Here is a 19,029-nt window from a genome sequence, read left to right on the forward strand (position 1 = left end):
TTTGTCTGAAAGCCGAGAGAGCAGGGCTGCTTATCCGGGTCCCCCCACCGCTCACCGCCCTGCGACACACGCAAAAACAAGACAGATGCTGCCAGACAGTCCGCAAAGCCCCCTCCCCACCAGGGGTCCCGAGGTCGGCCCACCCACCCGCAAGAGGAACGGGATTGGCGATGGTTGGTGGAAGCAAAGAGCAAGTCTGCGCTTTGCTCTTGGGGAGGGGGGGCTTTTGGGGGTCCGCTGAGTTGCGGACATTAAATTGCAGCCTCTCGCTCGCTGCCATCTCTGGCCTGTTTGAGGTGCTGGGGTGGGGGGGGAATATCCAGAAATAGGCAGGCACCTCCTAATTTTGAAGGGAAAGCGTTCGCCACTATCAGCTGGGGGTGGATGGATGGGCGATAGGTGGGGTAACTCGCCTCGGTACCTGTGCTCCCAGGCACACAAACATTGGTTGCTGCTCCTGCCTGATATAGAGCGACTCCCCCTCTTGAAGTGCCTGCAGGCGGAGGCCTGTGGGGCGAGCGTTGGCGGGGTGGGCCTGCAGGCGGGGGAAGTAAACCATCCCGGGCCAGCCTGATCCTTTCCTCACCCAGCGCCCCCTCAAATCGCAGTCACTCAAAGCCCAGCGCTCGGGCGGGTTGCTCGAGAGAGAGAGACTTTCAGCAGAGATTGAGTGAGAAAAGACGGCCAAGCGAGCGGCACGAAAAGCCATCGGGTCGCGTGGTAAACTTGGCCACTGGCCTGGAAGCTGTCGGACTGACGCGGCGATCAGACTTACAACGAACGCGGAGAGGCCTCGGTGACTGGACGCAGCCGCACCTAAAACCTGGGGAGGGGGAACAAAGTGAGAGAGAGTTAGTAGAAGAGGAACCACAGACCTGACACAATGGCTGGTCCCTATAAATCCTCCGACAATAAAAAATCTAATATCTGCATGCACTGTGTGTCCACAACACTTTACTTTCTATTGACACGTTTGTCACACTTTTGTCTCCTCTCCTCTCCTCTCCACCATAATTTCCTGTGTCCTCAGTTATAATAAAAATTGACCGGGATTGTTTCCTTAGAGCGGAGAAGGTTGAGGGGGAGACTGACCAGAATGGCACCAGGGACGAGGGGATTCAGTTATGGGGAGAGACTGGAGAAGCTGGGATTGTTCTCCTCAGAGCAGAGAAGGTTCAGGGGAGATTTAATCGAGGCGTTTAAAATTATGAAGCACTGTTTCTGCCGATCCAAGTAATTGGTAAAAGAACAAGCTGGGGAAGAGGAGCAGAATTTTTTTTTTAAAGACAGCGAGTTGTGATGATCTGGAATTCACTGCCTGAAAGGGCGGTGGAAGCAGATTCAATAATAACTTTCAAAAGGGGAGTTGGAGAAATACACATTTGCAGAGGAGTGGGACGAATTGGAAAGCTCTTTCAAAGAGCGGGCACAGGCAGGATGGGCCTCTCTTCTTTTCCCCCCTAACCACCAAAGTGTCGGGCCTGGATTATGGGGCTCGAACCCATGACCTTCTGACTCAGGCTCATCGCATCGCCTCCTGCTCTAACTCTGAATTGTGAAGCCCCCCAAACTATCAACGGCCTTTTGAAACCAGAGTTTGAGGTGTCATCTAATCACTGGAGCGAGTTGATGGTTAGTAAGTTTGCAGATGACACCAAGATTGGTGGCATCGTGGACAGTGAAGAAGGTTATCTAGGATTGCAACGGGATCTTGATAAATTGGGCCAGTGGGCCGATGAATGGCAGATGGAGTTTAATTTAGATAAATGTGAGGTGATGCATTTTGGGAGATCGAATCGGGCCAGGACCTACTCCGTTAATGGTAGGGCGTTGGGGAGAGTTATAGAACAAAGAGATCTAGGAGTACAGGTTCATAGCTCCTTGAAAGTGGAGTCACAGGTGGATAGGGTGGTGAAGAAGGCATTCAGCATGCTTGGTTTCATTGGTGAGAACATTGAATACAGGAGTTGGGATGTCTTGTTGAAGTTGTACAAGACATTAGTTAGGCCACACTTGGAATACTGTGTACAGTTCTGGTCACCCTATTATAGAAAGGATATTATTAAACTAGAAAGAGTACAGAAAAGATTTACTAGGATGCTGCCGGGACTTGATGGTTTGACTTATCGGGAGAGGTTAGATAGACTGGGACTTTTTTCCCTGGAGAGTAGGAGGTTGAGGGGTGATCTTATAGAAGTCTATAAAATAATGAGTGGCATAGATAAGGTAGATAGTCAAAATCTTTTCCCAAAGGTAGGGGAGTCTATAACGAGGGGGCATAGATTTAAGGTGAGAGGGGAGAGATACAAAAGGGTCCAGAGGGGCAATTTTTTCACTCAAAGGGTGGTGAGTGTCTGGAACGAGCTGCCAGAGGCAGTAGTAGAGGCGGGTACAATTTTGTCTTTTAAAAAGCATTTGGACAGTTACATGGGTAAGATGGGTATAGAGGGATATGGGCCAAGTGCAGGCAATTGGGACTAGCTTAGTGGTATAAACTGGGCGACATGGACATGTTGGGCCGAAGGGCCTGTTTCCATGTTGTAAACTTCTATGATTCTATGATATGTCCCTCCTGGGGTTTGCATTACAGCTGGGACATTATGGGCAGAAACTGCTGTACCCCAGAGGCAAACGACACTGTGTACAAATGTGTAGAACTTGCAATGTAATGTTGTGAAGCATGAAAAAGCTCGCCTTCACACGGTCAATTTATCGACATCTCCGCCTTTCAGCCTTTGTGGTGTTTTGCACAATGGGCCCTGGCTCTTCACGCAGTTTCTAAATTTAAAAAAATGCACTCAATCTAAAATACAGAATATTTCTGAATTTATACAGACGTCCATTAGATTCCAGTCTGTAACTCACTCCCGGGTATCTGTTATTCTATATACAAACCCCCCCCGAACCCCTCGATTAGATTCCAGCCTGTAACTCACTCCCGGGTATCTGTTATTCTATATATAAACCCCCCTGAACCCCTCGATTAGATTCCAGTCTGTAACTCACTCCCGGGTATCTGTTATTCTATATATAAACCCCCCGAACCCCTCGATTAGATTCCAGTCTGTAACTCACTCCCGGGTATCTGTTATTCTATATATAAACCCCCCCGAACCCCTCGATTAGATTCCAGTCTGTAACTCACTCCCGGGTATCTGTTATTCTATATTATTTTTTATTCGTTCATGGGACGTGGGCGTCGCTGGCGAGGCCGGCATTTATTGCCCATCCCTAATTGCCCCTTGAGAAGGTGGTGGTGAGCCGCCTTCGTGAACCGCTGCAGTCCGTGTGGTGACGGTTCTCCCACAGTGCTGTTATGGAGGGAGTTCCAGGATTTTGACCCAGCGACGATGAAGGAACGGTCGATATATTTCCAAGTCGGGATGGTGTGTGACTCGGAGGGGAACGTGCAGGTGGTGTTGTTCCCATGTGCCTGCTGCCCTTGTCCTTCTAGGTGGTAGAGGTCGCGGGTTTGGGAGGTGCTGTCGAAGAAGCCTTGGCGAGTTGCTGCAGTGCATCCTGTGGATGGTACACACTGCAGCCACTGTGCGCCGGTGGTGAAGGGAGTGAATGTTTAGGGTGGTGGATGGGGTGCCAATCAAGCGGGCTGCTTTATCTTGGATGGTGTCGAGCTTCTTGAGTGTTGTTGGAGCTGCACTCATCCAAGCAAGTGGAGAGTATTCCATCACACTCCTGACTTGTGCCTTGTAGATGGGGGAAAGGCTTTGGGGAGTCAGGAGGTGAGTCACTCGCCGCAGAATACCCAGCCTCTGACCTGCTCTCGTAGCCACAGTATTTATGTGGCTGGTCCAGTTAAGTTTCTGGTCAATGGTGACCCCCAGGATGTTGATGGTGGGGGATTCGGTGATGGTAATGCCGTTGAATGTCAAGGGGAGGTGGTTAGACTCTCTCTTGTTGGAGATGGTCATTGCCTGGCACTTATCTGGCGCGAATGTTACTTGCCACTTATGAGCCCAAGCCTGGATGACGTCCAGGTCTTGCTGCATGCGGGCTCGGACTGCTTCATTATCTGAGGGGTTGCGAATGGAACTGAACAACTGTGCAATCATCAGCGAACATCCCCATTTCTGACCTTATGATGGAGGGAAGGTCATTGATGAAGCAGCTGAAGATGGCTGGGCCTAGGACACTGCCCTGAGGAACGCCTGCAGCAATGCCCAGGGGCTGAGATGATTGGCCTCCAACAACCACTACCATCTTCCTTTGTGCTAGGTATGACTCCAGCCACTGGAGAGTTTTCCCCCTGATTCCCATTGACTTCAATTTTACTAGGGTTCCTTGGTGCCACACTCGGTCAAATGCTGCCTTGATGTCAAGGGCAGTCACTCTCACCTCACCTCTGGAATTCAGCTCTTTCGTTCATGTTTGGACCAAGGCTGTAATGAGGTCTGGAGCCGAGTGGTCCTGGTGGAACCCAAACTGAACATCGGTGAGCAGGTTATTGGTGAGTAAGTGCCGCTTGATAGCACTGTCGACAACACCTTCCATCACTTGGCTGATGATTGAGAGTAGACTGATGGGGCGGTAATTGGCCGGATTGGATTTGTCCTGCTTTTTGTGGACAGGACACACCTGGGCAATTTTCCACATTGTCGGGTAGATGCCAGTGTCGTAGCTGTACTGGAACAGCTTGGCTAGAGGCGCAGCCAGTTCTGGAGCACAAGTCTTCAGCACTACAGCTGGGATGTTGTCGGGGCCCATAGCCTTTGCTGTATCCAGTGCACTCAGCCGTTTCTTGATATCACGTACGTGGAGTGAATCGAATTGGCTGAAGACTGGCTTCTGTGATGGTGGGGATATCGGGAAGAGGCCGAGATGGATCATCCACTCTGCACTTCTGGCTGAAGATGGTTGCAAACGCTTCAGCCTTGTCCTTTGCACTCACGTTCTGGACTCCGCCATCGTTGAGGATGGGGATGTTTGCAGAGCCTCCTCCTCCCGTTAGTTGTTTAATTGTCCACCACCATTCACGACTGGACGTGGCAGGACTGCAGAGCTTTGATCTGATCCGTTGGTTGTGGAATTGCTTAGCTCTGTCAAGAGCATGTTGCTTCCGCTGTTTAGCATGCATGTAGTCCTGAGTTGTAGCTTCACCAGGTTGGCACCTCATTTTTAGGTACACCTGGTGCTGCTCCTGGCATGCTCTTCTACACTCCTCATTGAACCAGGGTTGATCCCCTGGCTTGTTGGTCATGGTAGAGTGAGGAATATGCCGGGCCATGAGGTTACAGATTGTGCTGGAATACAATTCTGCTGCTGCTGCTAAGAACATAAGAAATAGGAGCAGGAGTAGGCCAAATCGGCCCCTCGAGCCTGCTCCGCCATTCAATAAGATCATGGCTGATCTGATCCTAACCTCAAATCTAAATTCATGTCCAATTTCCTGCCTGCTCCCCGTAACCCCTAATTCCCTTTACTTCTAGGAAACTGTCTATTTCTGTTTTAAATTTATTTAATGATGTAGCTTCCACAGCTTCCTGGGGCAGCAAATTCCACAGACCTACCACCCTCTGAGTGAAGAAGTTTCTCCTCATCTCAGTTTTGAAAGAGCAGCCCCTTATTCTAAGATTATGTCCCCTAGTTCTAGTTTCACCCATCCTTGGGAACATCCTTACCGCATCCACCCGATCAAGCCCCTTCACAATCTTATAAGTTTCAATAAGATCGCCTCTCATTCTTCTGAACTCCAATGAGTAGAGTCCCAATCTACTCAACCTCTCCTCATATGTCCGCCCCCTCATCCCCGGGATTAACCAAGTGAACCTTCTTTGTACTGCCTCGAGAGCAAGTATGTCTTTTCTTAAGTATGGAGACCAAAACTGTATGCAGTATTCCAGGTGCGGTCTCACCAATACCTTATATAACTGCAGGAATACCTCCCTGTTTTTATATTCTATCCCCCTAGCAATAAAAGCCAACATTCCGTTGGCCTTCTTGATCACCTGCTGCACCTGCAAACTAACTTTTTTATTTTCTTGCACTAGGACCCCCAGATCCCTTTGTACTGCAGTACTTTCCAGTTTCTCGCCATTAAGATAATAACTTGCTCTCCGATTTTTCCTGCCAAAGTGCATAACCTCACATTTTCCAATATTGTATTGCATCTGCCAAATCTCCACCCACTCACCCAGCCTGTCTATATCCCCTTGTAGGTTTTTTATGTCCTCCTCACTCTCTACTTTCCCTCCCATCTTTGTATCATCTGCAAACTTTGATATGTTGCACTCGGTCCCCTCCTCCAAATCGTTAATATAGATTGTGAAGAGTTGGGGACCCAGCACCGACCCCTGCGGAACACCACTGGCTACTGGTTGCCAGTCCGAGAATGTACCATTTATCCCAACTCTCTGCTTCCTGTTAGATAACCAATCCTCCACCCATGCCAGAATATTACCCCCAATCCAGTGATTCTTTATCTTGAGCAATAATCTTTTATGTGGCACCTTGTCAAATGCCTTCTGGAAGTCCAAATACACTACGTCCACTGGTTCCCCTTTATCCATCCTGTACGTTATATCCTCAAAGAACTCAAGCAAATTTGTCAGACATGACTTCCCCTTCGTAAAGCCATGCTGACTTTCTCCAATTAAATTATGTTTATCCAAATGTTCCGCTACTGTCTCCTTAATAATAGACTCCAAAATTTTACCCACCACAGATGTTAGGCTAACTGGTCTATAATTTCCAGCCTTCTGCCTACTACCCTTTTTAAATAAGGGTGTTACATTAGCAGTTTTCCAATCTACCAGGATCTTTGCCAAGTCCAGAGAATTTTGGAAAATTATTACCAAAGCATCCACAATCCCTACTGCCACTTCCCTCAAGACCCTAGGATGTAAGCCATCAGGTCCAGGGGATTTATCCGCCTTGAGTCCCATTATTTTACTGAGTACCATCTCCTGAGTGATTTTAATCGTATTTAGCTCCTCCCCCCGTAGAGCCCCCTGTTTGTCCAGTATTGGGATATTCTTAGTGTCCTCTACCGTAAAGACTGAAACAAAATATTTGTTCAGCATTTTTGCCATCTCCATGTTTCCCACCATTAATTTCCTGCTCTCATCCTCTAAGGGACCTACGTTTGCCTTAGCCACCCTTTTTCTTTTTATATAACTGTAGAAACTCTTGCTATCTGTTTTTATATTTTTTGCTAGTTTATTTTCATAATCTATCTTCCCTTTCTTAATCAATCCTTTCGTTACTTTTTGCTGTCTTTTGAAGACTTCCCAATCTTCTATCCTCCCACTAAGTTTGGCTACCTTATATGTCCTTGTTTTCAGTCGGATACTATCCTTAATTTCTTTACTTAGCCACGGATGGCTGTCATTTCTTTTACACCCTTTTTTCCTCAGTGGAATATATATTTTTTGAAAGTTGTAAAATAACTCCTTAAATGAACACCACTGCTCATGTACCATCTTACCCTTTAATCTATTTTCCCAGTCCACTTTAATCAATTCCGCTCTCATACCATCATAGTCTCCTTTATTCAAGCTCAGTACGCTTGTTTGAGAACCAACCTTCTCACCCTCTAATTGGATATGGAATGTAACCATGTTATGGTCACTCATTCCAAGGGGATCCTAAACTAGGACATTATTAATTAATCCTGGCTCATTACACAGGACCAGGTCCAAGGTTGCTTGCCCCCTTGTAGGTTCAGTTACTTACTGCTCAAGAAATCCATCCCTAATACACTCAATAAACTCTTCAAAAAGGCTACCCTGCCCAATTTGATTTGATGGCTCACAGTGCCTCATGGAAGCCCATTTTTGAGCTGCTAGATCTGTTCTGAATCTATCCCATTTAGCACGATGGTAGTGCCACACAACACGTTGGGTGGTGTCCTCGGTGCGAAGACAGGACTTCGTCTCCACGAGGACTGTGCGGTGGTCACTCCTATCAATACTGTCATGGGCAGATGCATTTGCGATTGGTGAGGACGAGGTCAAGTAAGTTTTTCCCTCGTGTTGGTTAGCTCACCCCCGAACCCCTCGATTAGATTCCAGTCTGTAACTCACTCCCGGGTATCTGTTATTCTATATATAAACCCTCCGAACCCCTCGATTAGATTCCAGTCTGTAACTCACTCCCGGGTATCTGTTATTCTATATATAAACCCCCCCGAACCCCTTCGATTAGATTCCAGTCTGTAACTCACTCCCGGGTATCTGTTATTCTATATATAATCCCCCCCGAACCCCTCGATTAGATTCCAGTCTGTAACTCACTCCCGGGTATCTGTTATTCTAGATATAAACCCCCCGAACCCCTCGATTAGATTCCAGTCTGTAACTCACTCCCGGGTATCTGTTATTCGAAATATAAACCCCCCCGAACCCCTTCGATTAGATTCCAGTCTGTAACTCACTCCCGGGTATCTGTTATTCTATATATAATCCCCCCCGAACCCCTCGATTAGATTCCAGTCTGTAACTCACTCCCGGGTATCTGTTATTCTAGATATAAACCCCCCGAACCCCTCGATTAGATTCCAGTCTGTAACTCACTCCCGGGTATCTGTTATTCTATATATAAACCCCCCCGAACCCCTCGATTAGATTCCAGTCTGTAACTCACTCCCGGGTATCTGTTATTCTATATATAAACCCCCCCCGAACCCCTCGATTAGATTCCAGTCTGTAACTCACTCCCGGGTATCTGTTATTCTATATATAAACCCCCCGAACCCCTCGATTAGATTCCAGTCTGTAACTCACTCCCGGGTATCTGTTATTCTATATATAAACCCCCCGAACCCCTCGATTAGATTCCAGTCTGTAACTCACTCCCGGGTATCTGTTATTCTATATATAAACCACCCCGAACCCCTCGATTAGATTCCAGTCTGTAACTCACTCCCAGGTATCTGTTATTCTATATATAAACCCCCCCGAACCCCTCGATTAGATTCCAGTCTGTAACTCACTCCTGGGTATCTGTTATTCTATATATAAACCCCCCGAACCCCTCGATTAGATTCCAGCCTGTAACTCACTCCCGGGTATCTGTTATTCTATATATAAACCCCCCCGAACCCCTCGATTAGATTCCAGCCTGTAACTCACTCCCGGGTATCTGTTATTCTATATATAACCCCCCCCCGAACCCCTCGATTAGATTCCAGTCTGTAACTCACTCCCGGGTATCTGTTATTCTATATATAAACCCCCCGAACCCCTCGATTAGATTCCAGTCTGTAACTCACTCCCGGGTATCTGTTATTCTATATATAAACCCCCCGAACCCCTCGATTAGATTCCAGTCTGTAACTCACTCCCGGGTATCTGTTATTCTATATATAAACCCCCCGAACCCCTCGATTAGATTCCAGTCTGTAACTCACTCCCGGGTATCTGTTATTCTATATATAAACCCCCCCGAACCCCTCGATTAGATTCCAGTCTGCAACTCACTCCCAGGTATCTGTTATTCTATATATAAACCCCCCGAACCCCTCGATTAGATTCCAGTCTGTAACTCACTCCCGGGTATCTGTTATTCTATATATAAACCCCCCCGAACCCCCCGATTAGATTCCAGTCTGTAACTCACTCCCGGGTATCTGTTATTCTATATATAAACCACCCCGAACCCCTCGATTAGATTCCAGTCTGTAACTCACTCCCAGGTATCTGTTATTCTATATATAAACCCCCCCGAACCCCTCGATTAGATTCCAGTCTGTAACTCACTCCTGGGTATCTGTTATTCTATATATAAACCCCCCGAACCCCTCGATTAGATTCCAGCCTGTAACTCACTCCCGGGTATCTGTTATTCTATATATAAACCCCCCCGAACCCCTCGATTAGATTCCAGCCTGTAACTCACTCCCGGGTATCTGTTATTCTATATATAAACCCCCCCGAACCCCTCGATTAGATTCCAGCCTGTAACTCACTCCCGGGTATCTGTTATTCTATATATAACCCCCCCCCGAACCCCTCGATTAGATTCCAGTCTGTAACTCACTCCCGGGTATCTGTTATTCTATATATAAACCCCCCGAACCCCTCGATTAGATTCCAGTCTGTAACTCACTCCCGGGTATCTGTTATTCTATATATAAACCCCCCGAACCCCTCGATTAGATTCCAGTCTGTAACTCACTCCCGGGTATCTGTTATTCTATATATAAACCCCCCGAACCCCTCGATTAGATTCCAGTCTGTAACTCACTCCCGGGTATCTGTTATTCTATATATAAACCCCCCGAACCCCTCGATTAGATTCCAGTCTGTAACTCACTCCCAGGTATCTGTTATTCTATATATAAACCCCCCCGAACCCCTCGATTAGATTCCAGTCTGTAACTCACTCCTGGGTATCTGTTATTCTATATATAAACCCCCCCGAACCCCTCGATTAGATTCCAGCCTGTAATTCACTCCCGGGTATCTGTTATTCTATATATAAACCCCCCGAACCCCTCGATTAGATTCCAGTCTGTAACTCACTCCCGGGTATCTGTTATTCTATATATAAACCCCCCGAACACCTCGATTAGATTCCAGTCAGTAACTCACTCCCGGGTATCTGTTATTCTATATATAAACCCCCCGAACCCCTCGATTAGATTCCAGCCTGTAACTCACTCCCGGGTATCTGTTATTCTATATATAAACCCCCGAACCCCTCGATTAGATTCCAGTCTGTAACTCACTCCCGGGTATCTGTTATTCTATATATAAACCCCCCGAACCCCTCGATTAGATTCCAGCCTGTAACTCACTCCCGGGTATCTGTTATTCTATATATAAACCCCCCCGAACCCCTCGATTAGATTCCAGCCTGTAACTCACTCCCGGGTATCTGTTATTCTATATATAAATCCCCCCCGAACCCCTCGATTAGATTCCAGCCTGTAACTCACTCCCGGGTATCTGTTATTCTATATATAAACCCCCCGAACCCCTCGATTAGATTCCAGTCTGTAACTCACTCCCGGGTATCTGTTATTCTATATATAAACTCCCCCGAACCCCTCGATTAGATTCCAGTCTGTAACTCACTCCCAGGTATCTGTTATTCTATATATAAACCCCCCGAACCCCTCGATTAGATTCCAGTCTGTAACTCACTCCCGGGTATCTGTTATTCTATATATAAACCCCCCGAACCCCTCGATTAGATTCCAGCCTGTAACTCACTCCCGGGTATCTGTTATTCTATATATAAACCCCCCCGAACCCCTCGATTAGATTCCAGCCTGTAACTCACTCCCGGGTATCTGTTATTCTATATATAACCCCCCCCGAACCCCTCGATTAGATTCCAGTCTGTAACTCACTCCCGGGTATCTGTTATTCTATATATAAACCCCCCGAACCCCTCGATTAGATTCCAGTCTGTAACTCACTCCCGGGTATCTGTTATTCTATATATAAACCCCCCGAACCCCTCGATTAGATTCCAGTCTGTAACTCACTCCCGGGTATCTGTTATTCTATATATAAACCCCCCGAACCCCTCGATTAGATTCCAGTCTGTAACTCACTCCCGGGTATCTGTTATTCTATATATAAACCCCCCGAACCCCTCGATTAGATTCCAGTCTGTAACTCACTCCCAGGTATCTGTTATTCTATATATAAACCCCCCCGAACCCCTCGATTAGATTCCAGTCTGTAACTCACTCCTGGGTATCTGTTATTCTATATATAAACCCCCCCGAACCCCTCGATTAGATTCCAGCCTGTAATTCACTCCCGGGTATCTGTTATTCTATATATAAACCCCCCGAACCCCTCGATTAGATTCCAGTCTGTAACTCACTCCCGGGTATCTGTTATTCTATATATAAACCCCCCGAACACCTCGATTAGATTCCAGTCAGTAACTCACTCCCGGGTATCTGTTATTCTATATATAAACCCCCCGAACCCCTCGATTAGATTCCAGCCTGTAACTCACTCCCGGGTATCTGTTATTCTCTATATAAACCCCCCGAACCCCTCGATTAGATTCCAGTCTGTAACTCACTCCCGGGTATCTGTTATTCTATATATAAACCCCCCGAACCCCTCGATTAGATTCCAGCCTGTAACTCACTCCCGGGTATCTGTTATTCTGTATATAAACCCCCCGAACCCCTCGATTAGATTCCAGTCTGGAACTCACTCCCGGGTATCTGTTATTCTATATATAAACCCCCCGAACCCCTCGATTAGATTCCAGCCTGTAACTCACTCCCGGGTATCTGTTATTCTATATATAAACCCCCCGAACCCCTCGATTAGATTCCAGCCTGTAACTCACTCCCGGGTATCTGTTATTCTATATATAAACCCCCCGAACCCCTCGATTAGATTCCAGTCTGTAACTCACTCCCGGGTATCTGTTATTCTATATATAAACCCCCCAAACCCCTCGATTAGATTCCAGTCTGTAACTCACTCCCGGGTATCTGTTATTCTATATATAAACCCCCCCCGAACCCCTCGATTAGATTCCAGTCTGTAACTCACTCCCGGGTATCTGTTATTCTATATATAAACCCCCCGAACCCCTCGATTAGATTCCAGTCTGTAACTCACTCCCGGGTATCTGTTATTCTATATATAAACCCCCCCCGAACCCCTCGATTAGATTCCAGTCTGTAACTCACTCCCGGGTATCTGTTATTCTATATATAAACCCCCCGAACCCCTCGATTAGATTCCAGCCTGTAACTCACTCCCGGGTATCTGTTATTCTATATATAAACCCCCCGAACCCCTCGATTAGATTCCAGTCTGTAACTCACTCCCGGGTATCTGTTATTCGATATATAAACCCCCCGAACCCCTCGATTAGATTCCAGTCTGTAACTCACTCCCGGGTATCTGTTATTCTATATATAAACCCCCCCGAACCCCTCGATTAGATTCCAGTCTGTAACTCACTCCCGGGTATCTGTTATTCTATATATAAACCCCCCGAACCCCTCGATTAGATTCCAGTCTGTAACTCACTCCCGGGTATCTGTTATTCTATATATAAACCCCTGAACCCCTCGATTAGATTCCAGTCTGTAACTCACTCCCGGGTATCTGTTATTCTATATATAAACCCCCCGAACCCCTCGATTAGATTCCAGTCTGTAACTCACTCCCGGGTATCTGTTATTCTATATATAAACCCCCCGAACCCCTCGATTAGATTCCAGTCTGTAACTCACTCCCGGGTATCTGTTATTCTATATATAAACCCCCCGAACCCCTCGATTAGATTCCAGTCTGTAACTCACTCCCAGGTATCTGTTATTCTATATATAAACCCCCCCGAACCCCTCGATTAGATTCCAGTCTGTAACTCACTCCTGGGTATCTGTTATTCTATATATAAACCCCCCCGAACCCCTCGATTAGATTCCAGCCTGTAATTCACTCCCGGGTATCTGTTATTCTATATATAAACCCCCCGAACCCCTCGATTAGATTCCAGTCTGTAACTCACTCCCGGGTATCTGTTATTCTATATATAAACCCCCCGAACACCTCGATTAGATTCCAGTCAGTAACTCACTCCCGGGTATCTGTTATTCTATATATAAACCCCCCGAACCCCTCGATTAGATTCCAGCCTGTAACTCACTCCCGGGTATCTGTTATTCTCTATATAAACCCCCCGAACCCCTCGATTAGATTCCAGTCTGTAACTCACTCCCGGGTATCTGTTATTCTATATATAAACCCCCCGAACCCCTCGATTAGATTCCAGCCTGTAACTCACTCCCGGGTATCTGTTATTCTGTATATAAACCCCCCGAACCCCTCGATTAGATTCCAGTCTGGAACTCACTCCCGGGTATCTGTTATTCTATATATAAACCCCCCGAACCCCTCGATTAGATTCCAGCCTGTAACTCACTCCCGGGTATCTGTTATTCTATATATAAACCCCCCGAACCCCTCGATTAGATTCCAGCCTGTAACTCACTCCCGGGTATCTGTTATTCTATATATAAACCCCCCGAACCCCTCGATTAGATTCCAGTCTGTAACTCACTCCCGGGTATCTGTTATTCTATATATAAACCCCCCAAACCCCTCGATTAGATTCCAGTCTGTAACTCACTCCCGGGTATCTGTTATTCTATATATAAACCCCCCCCGAACCCCTCGATTAGATTCCAGTCTGTAACTCACTCCCGGGTATCTGTTATTCTATATATAAACCCCCCGAACCCCTCGATTAGATTCCAGTCTGTAACTCACTCCCGGGTATCTGTTATTCTATATATAAACCCCCCCCGAACCCCTCGATTAGATTCCAGTCTGTAACTCACTCCCGGGTATCTGTTATTCTATATATAAACCCCCCGAACCCCTCGATTAGATTCCAGCCTGTAACTCACTCCCGGGTATCTGTTATTCTATATATAAACCCCCCGAACCCCTCGATTAGATTCCAGTCTGTAACTCACTCCCGGGTATCTGTTATTCGATATATAAACCCCCCGAACCCCTCGATTAGATTCCAGTCTGTAACTCACTCCTGGGTATCTGTTATTCTATATATAAACCACCCCGAACCCCTCGATTAGATTCCAGTCTGTAACTCACTCCCGGGTATCTGTTATTCTATATATAAACCCCCCAAACCCCTCGATTAGATTCCAGTCTGTAACTCACTCCCGGGTATCTGTTATTCTATATATAAACCCCCCCCGAACCCCTCGATTAGATTCCAGTCTGTAACTCACTCCCGGGTATCTGTTATTCTATATATAAACCCCCCGAACCCCTCGATTAGATTCCAGTCTGTAACTCACTCCCGGGTATCTGTTATTCTATATATAAACCCCCCCCGAACCCCTCGATTAGATTCCAGTCTGTAACTCACTCCCGGGTATCTGTTATTCTATATATAAACCCCCCGAACCCCTCGATTAGATTCCAGCCTGTAACTCACTCCCGGGTATCTGTTATTCTATATATAAACCCCCCGAACCCCTCGATTAGATTCCAGCCTGTAACTCACTCCCGGGTATCTGTTATTCTATATATAAACCCCCCCGAACCCCTCGATTAGATTCCAGCCTGTAACTCACTCCCGGATATCTGTTATTCTATATATAAACCCCCCGAACCCCTCGATTAGATTCCAGTCTGTAACTCACTCCTGGGTATCTGTTATTCTATATATAAACCCCCCGAACCCCTCGATTAGATTCCAGTCTGTAACTCACTCCCGGGTATCTGTTATTCTATATATAAACCCCCCGAACCCCTCGATTAGATTCCAGTCTGTAACTCACTCCCGGGTATCTGTTATTCTATATATAAACCCCCCCGAACCCCTCGATTAGATTCCAGCCTGTAACTCACTCCCGGATATCTGTTATTCTATATATAAACCCCCCGAACCCCTCGATTAGATTCCAGTCTGTAACTCACTCCTGGGTATCTGTTATTCTATATATAAACCCCCCGAACCCCTCGATTAGATTCCAGTCTGTAACTCACTCCCGGGTATCTGTTATTCTATATATAAACCCCCCGAACCCCTCGATTAGATTCCAGTCTGTAACTCACTCCCGGGTATCTGTTATTCTGTATATAAACCCCCCCGAACCCCTCGATTAGATTCCAGTCTGTAACTCACTCCCGGGTATCTGTTATTCTATATATAAACCCCCCCGAACCCCTCGATTAGATTCCAGTCTGTAACTCACTCCCGGGTATCTGTTATTCTATATATAAACCCCCCGAACCCCTCGATTAGATTCCAGTCTGTAACTCACTCCCGGGTATCTGTTATTCTATATATAAACCCCCCGAACCCCTCGATTAGATTCCAGCCTGTAACTCACTCCCGGGTATCTGTTATTCTATATATAAACCCCCCCCGAACCCCTCGATTAGATTCCAGTCTGTAACTCACTCCCGGGTATCTGTTATTCTATATATAAACCCCCCGAACCCCTCGATTAGATTCCAGTCTGTAACTCACTCCCGGGTATCTGTTATTCTATATATAAACCCCCCCGAACCCTTCGATTAGATTCCAGTCTGTAACTCACTCCCGGGTATCTGTTATTCTATATATAAACCCCCCCGAACCCCTCGATTAGATTCCAGTCTGTAACTCACTCCCGGGTATCTGTTATTCTATATATAAACCCCCGAACCCCTCGATTAGATTCCAGTGCGTGACTCCCTCCCATTCGCACACTCTGAATTTCCCGCTTGCAAGCCACAAATCCCCGAGGGCGCGGCCCCTTTAAGAGGCGCGGCCCCTTTAAGAGAAGCCGTCCGACTCCAACCGCCGCCGCTGAAGGTGACCTCGGCCCGCACCGCTCCACCGTTGCTGCCCGCTGCCGTTACCTGGGCCACCGGGCCGTTGAGAGACCCTCTGACCGCCCCGCACGCCCACCTCACCGCCATCGTCCGTCCGTCCGTCCCACCGACCCTCAACCGTCAACCGTCCGCCCGGCGCACCACGTGATGCGCTCCCCAGCCCACAATCCCCCGCGGCGCGTCCTCCGCACCCCAGCGCGCATGCGTGGCGCGCTGCACCCCGGGAGTTGTAGTCTCCAGCGAGCCTATGAAGCCCTCACTCTTCTCTCCCAGTGCCTTTTTTACAATTCACTCTTATTCTTTTGAAAGAATTGATTCAATCACTGTTCTCAATGAATTGTACTCGTTTAGAATTAATTCTATTCCCCTTTGGATGATTACTTTTAATTGCTGATTACAATTAATTTTATTCCCCTTTTATGATCACTTTTAATTGCTGTTTAGAATTAATTTTATTCACCTTTTAATTGCTGTTCAGAATTAATTTTATTCACCTTTTAATTGCTGTTTAGAATTAATTTTATTCCCCTTTTAATTACTGTTCAGAATTAATTTTATTCACCTTTTAATTGCTGTTTAGAATTAATTTTATTCCCCTTTTATGATCACTTTTAATTTCTGTTTGGAATTAATTGTATTTCCCTTTTAATTGCTGTTTAGAATTAATTTTATTCACCTTTTAATTGCTGTTTAGAATTAATTTTATTCCCCTTTTATGATCACTTTTAATTTCTGTTTGGAATTAATTTTATTTCCCTTTTATTTGCTGTTTAGAATTAATTTTATTCCCCTTTTAATTGCTGTTTAGAATTAATTTTATTCCCCTTTTAATTGCTGTTCAGAATTAATTTTATTCCCCTTTTAATTGCTGTTTAGAATTAATTTTATTCCCCTTTTATGATCACTTTTAATTTCTGTTTGGAATTAATTTTATTTCCCTTTTAATTGCTGTTTAGAATTAATTTTATTCACCTTTTAATTGTTGTTTAGAATTAATTTTATTCCCCTTTTTATGATCACTTTTAATTGCTGTTTAGAATTAATTTTATTCCCCTTTTATGATTACTTTTAATTTGTTTAGAATTAATTTTATTCCCCTTTTTATGATCACTTTTAATTGCTGTTTGGAATTAATTTTATTCCCCTTTTATGATCACTTTTAATTGCTGTTTAGAATTAATTTTATTCCCCTTTTATGATTACTTTTAATTTGTTTAGAATTAATTTTATTCCCCTTTTTATGATCACTTTTAATTGCTGTTTAGAATTAATTTTATTCACCTTTTATGATTACTTTTAATTGCTGTTTAGAATTAATTTTATTCCCCTTTTATGATTACTTTTAATTGCTGTTTAGAGTAAATTTGAACCGCTGTTTAAAATTTTACTTACTGTTTTGGAATTATTTATATTTCATTTTTAGAATTAATCTTATGTGCTTTTTACAACAACTTGCATTTATATAGCGACGTTGATGTGGTGAAACGTCCCAAGGCGCTTCACAGGAGTGCATTCGGAGAAAAAAATTGACACCGTGCCAAAAAAGGAGATATTAGGACAGGTGATGAAAAGCTCGGTCAAAGAGAGAGGTTTTAAGCAGCATCTTTAGTGAGGAGAGAGAGGCGGAGAGGTTGAGGGAGAGAATTCCATAGATTAGAGCCTAATCCTAACTCGCACCAAGCCCCGTTCATCCATCACCCCTGTGCTCACTGACCTACATTGGCTCCCAGTTCGACAATGCCTCGATTTAAAAAATTCTCATCTTTGTGTTCAAATCACTTCATGGCTTCGCCCCCCCCTCCCTATCTCTGTAACCTCCTCCATCCCTGCAACCCTCCCAGATCTCTGCGTTCCTCCAATTCTCGCCTCTTGTGCATCGTTTTCATCGCTCCACCATTGGCGGCCGTGCCTTCAGCCGCCTCGGCCCTAAGCTCTGGAATCCCCTCCCTAAACCTCTCTGCCTCTCTCTCCTCCTTTAAGAGGCTCCTTAAAACCGACCTCTTTGACCGAGCTTTTGGTCACCGGTCCTAAAAATCTCCTCATGTGCCTCGGTGTTAATTTTGTCCGATAAGGTCCCGGGAAGCGCCTTGGGTCGTTGTTACTACGTTAAAGGTGCCATATAAATGCAAGTTGACGTAGAGGGCTGAAGGCACGGCCGTGTGTTGGGGCGAAGGAGGTAGAGGCTGGACAAGAGGCCAGAATTGGAGGAGGGTTGTAGGAGGTGACGGAGGGAGGGCGAGGGAGAGAGGGAGGGAGAGAGGGAGGGAGAGAGGGAGGGAGAGAGGGAGGGCGAGAGGGAGGGAGAGAGGGAGGGCGAGAGGGAGGGCGAGGGAGAGAGGGAGGGCGAGGGAGAGAGGGAGGGCGAGGGAGAGAGGGAGGGCGAGGGAGAGAGGGAGGGCGAGGGCGGGCAAGAGGGAGGGAGGAGGGAGGGCGAGAGGGAGGGCGAGGGAGGGAGGAGGGAGGGAGGAGGGAGGGCGAGAGGGAGGGAGGGAGAATTATAACTTCGAGAACATTCATTTTAATGACTTCAATTTAATTTTAAGAGTGGAATCCCATTTTATTTATTGTTCAGAAGTGATGGGATTGGGTTGAATTCACAATTATTTACTTTTTACTTGTTTCGAATTACAAATTATGTTTACTTGATGTTTAGAGTTAACTTGAATTCCTTTTTCTTTTCCCCTGACCTCTAGGATTTCCCTTTTATCCTCTTTTCCCCCTTATT

General features: G+C 46.0%; 1 protein-coding gene across 5 annotated transcripts in view; it reads right to left on the reverse strand.

The window, feature by feature from the left end:
- idh3g (isocitrate dehydrogenase (NAD(+)) 3 non-catalytic subunit gamma) overlaps positions 1-16,469 on the reverse strand; it is a 48,754-nt gene extending 32,285 nt beyond the window's left edge. For 2 of the 5 annotated variants that reach the window (XM_067977768.1, XM_067977767.1), the window contains exon 1: positions 422-746. In XM_067977768.1, the coding sequence (XP_067833869.1) occupies positions 422-709 (288 nt within the window). In that variant the 5' untranslated portion in view covers positions 710-746. Of the gene's footprint in view, positions 1-421; positions 747-775; positions 824-16,331 lie in introns of those variants that run through there. The other 3 variants (XM_067977770.1, XM_067977772.1, XM_067977769.1) reach the window with 3 other exon arrangements.
- Positions 16,470-19,029: the final 2,560 nt, after the last annotated feature.

The sequence above is a fragment of the Heptranchias perlo genome, unplaced genomic scaffold, assembly GCF_035084215.1.
Source record: "Heptranchias perlo isolate sHepPer1 unplaced genomic scaffold, sHepPer1.hap1 HAP1_SCAFFOLD_178, whole genome shotgun sequence".
NCBI classification, from domain to species: Eukaryota; Metazoa; Chordata; class Chondrichthyes; order Hexanchiformes; family Hexanchidae; genus Heptranchias; species Heptranchias perlo.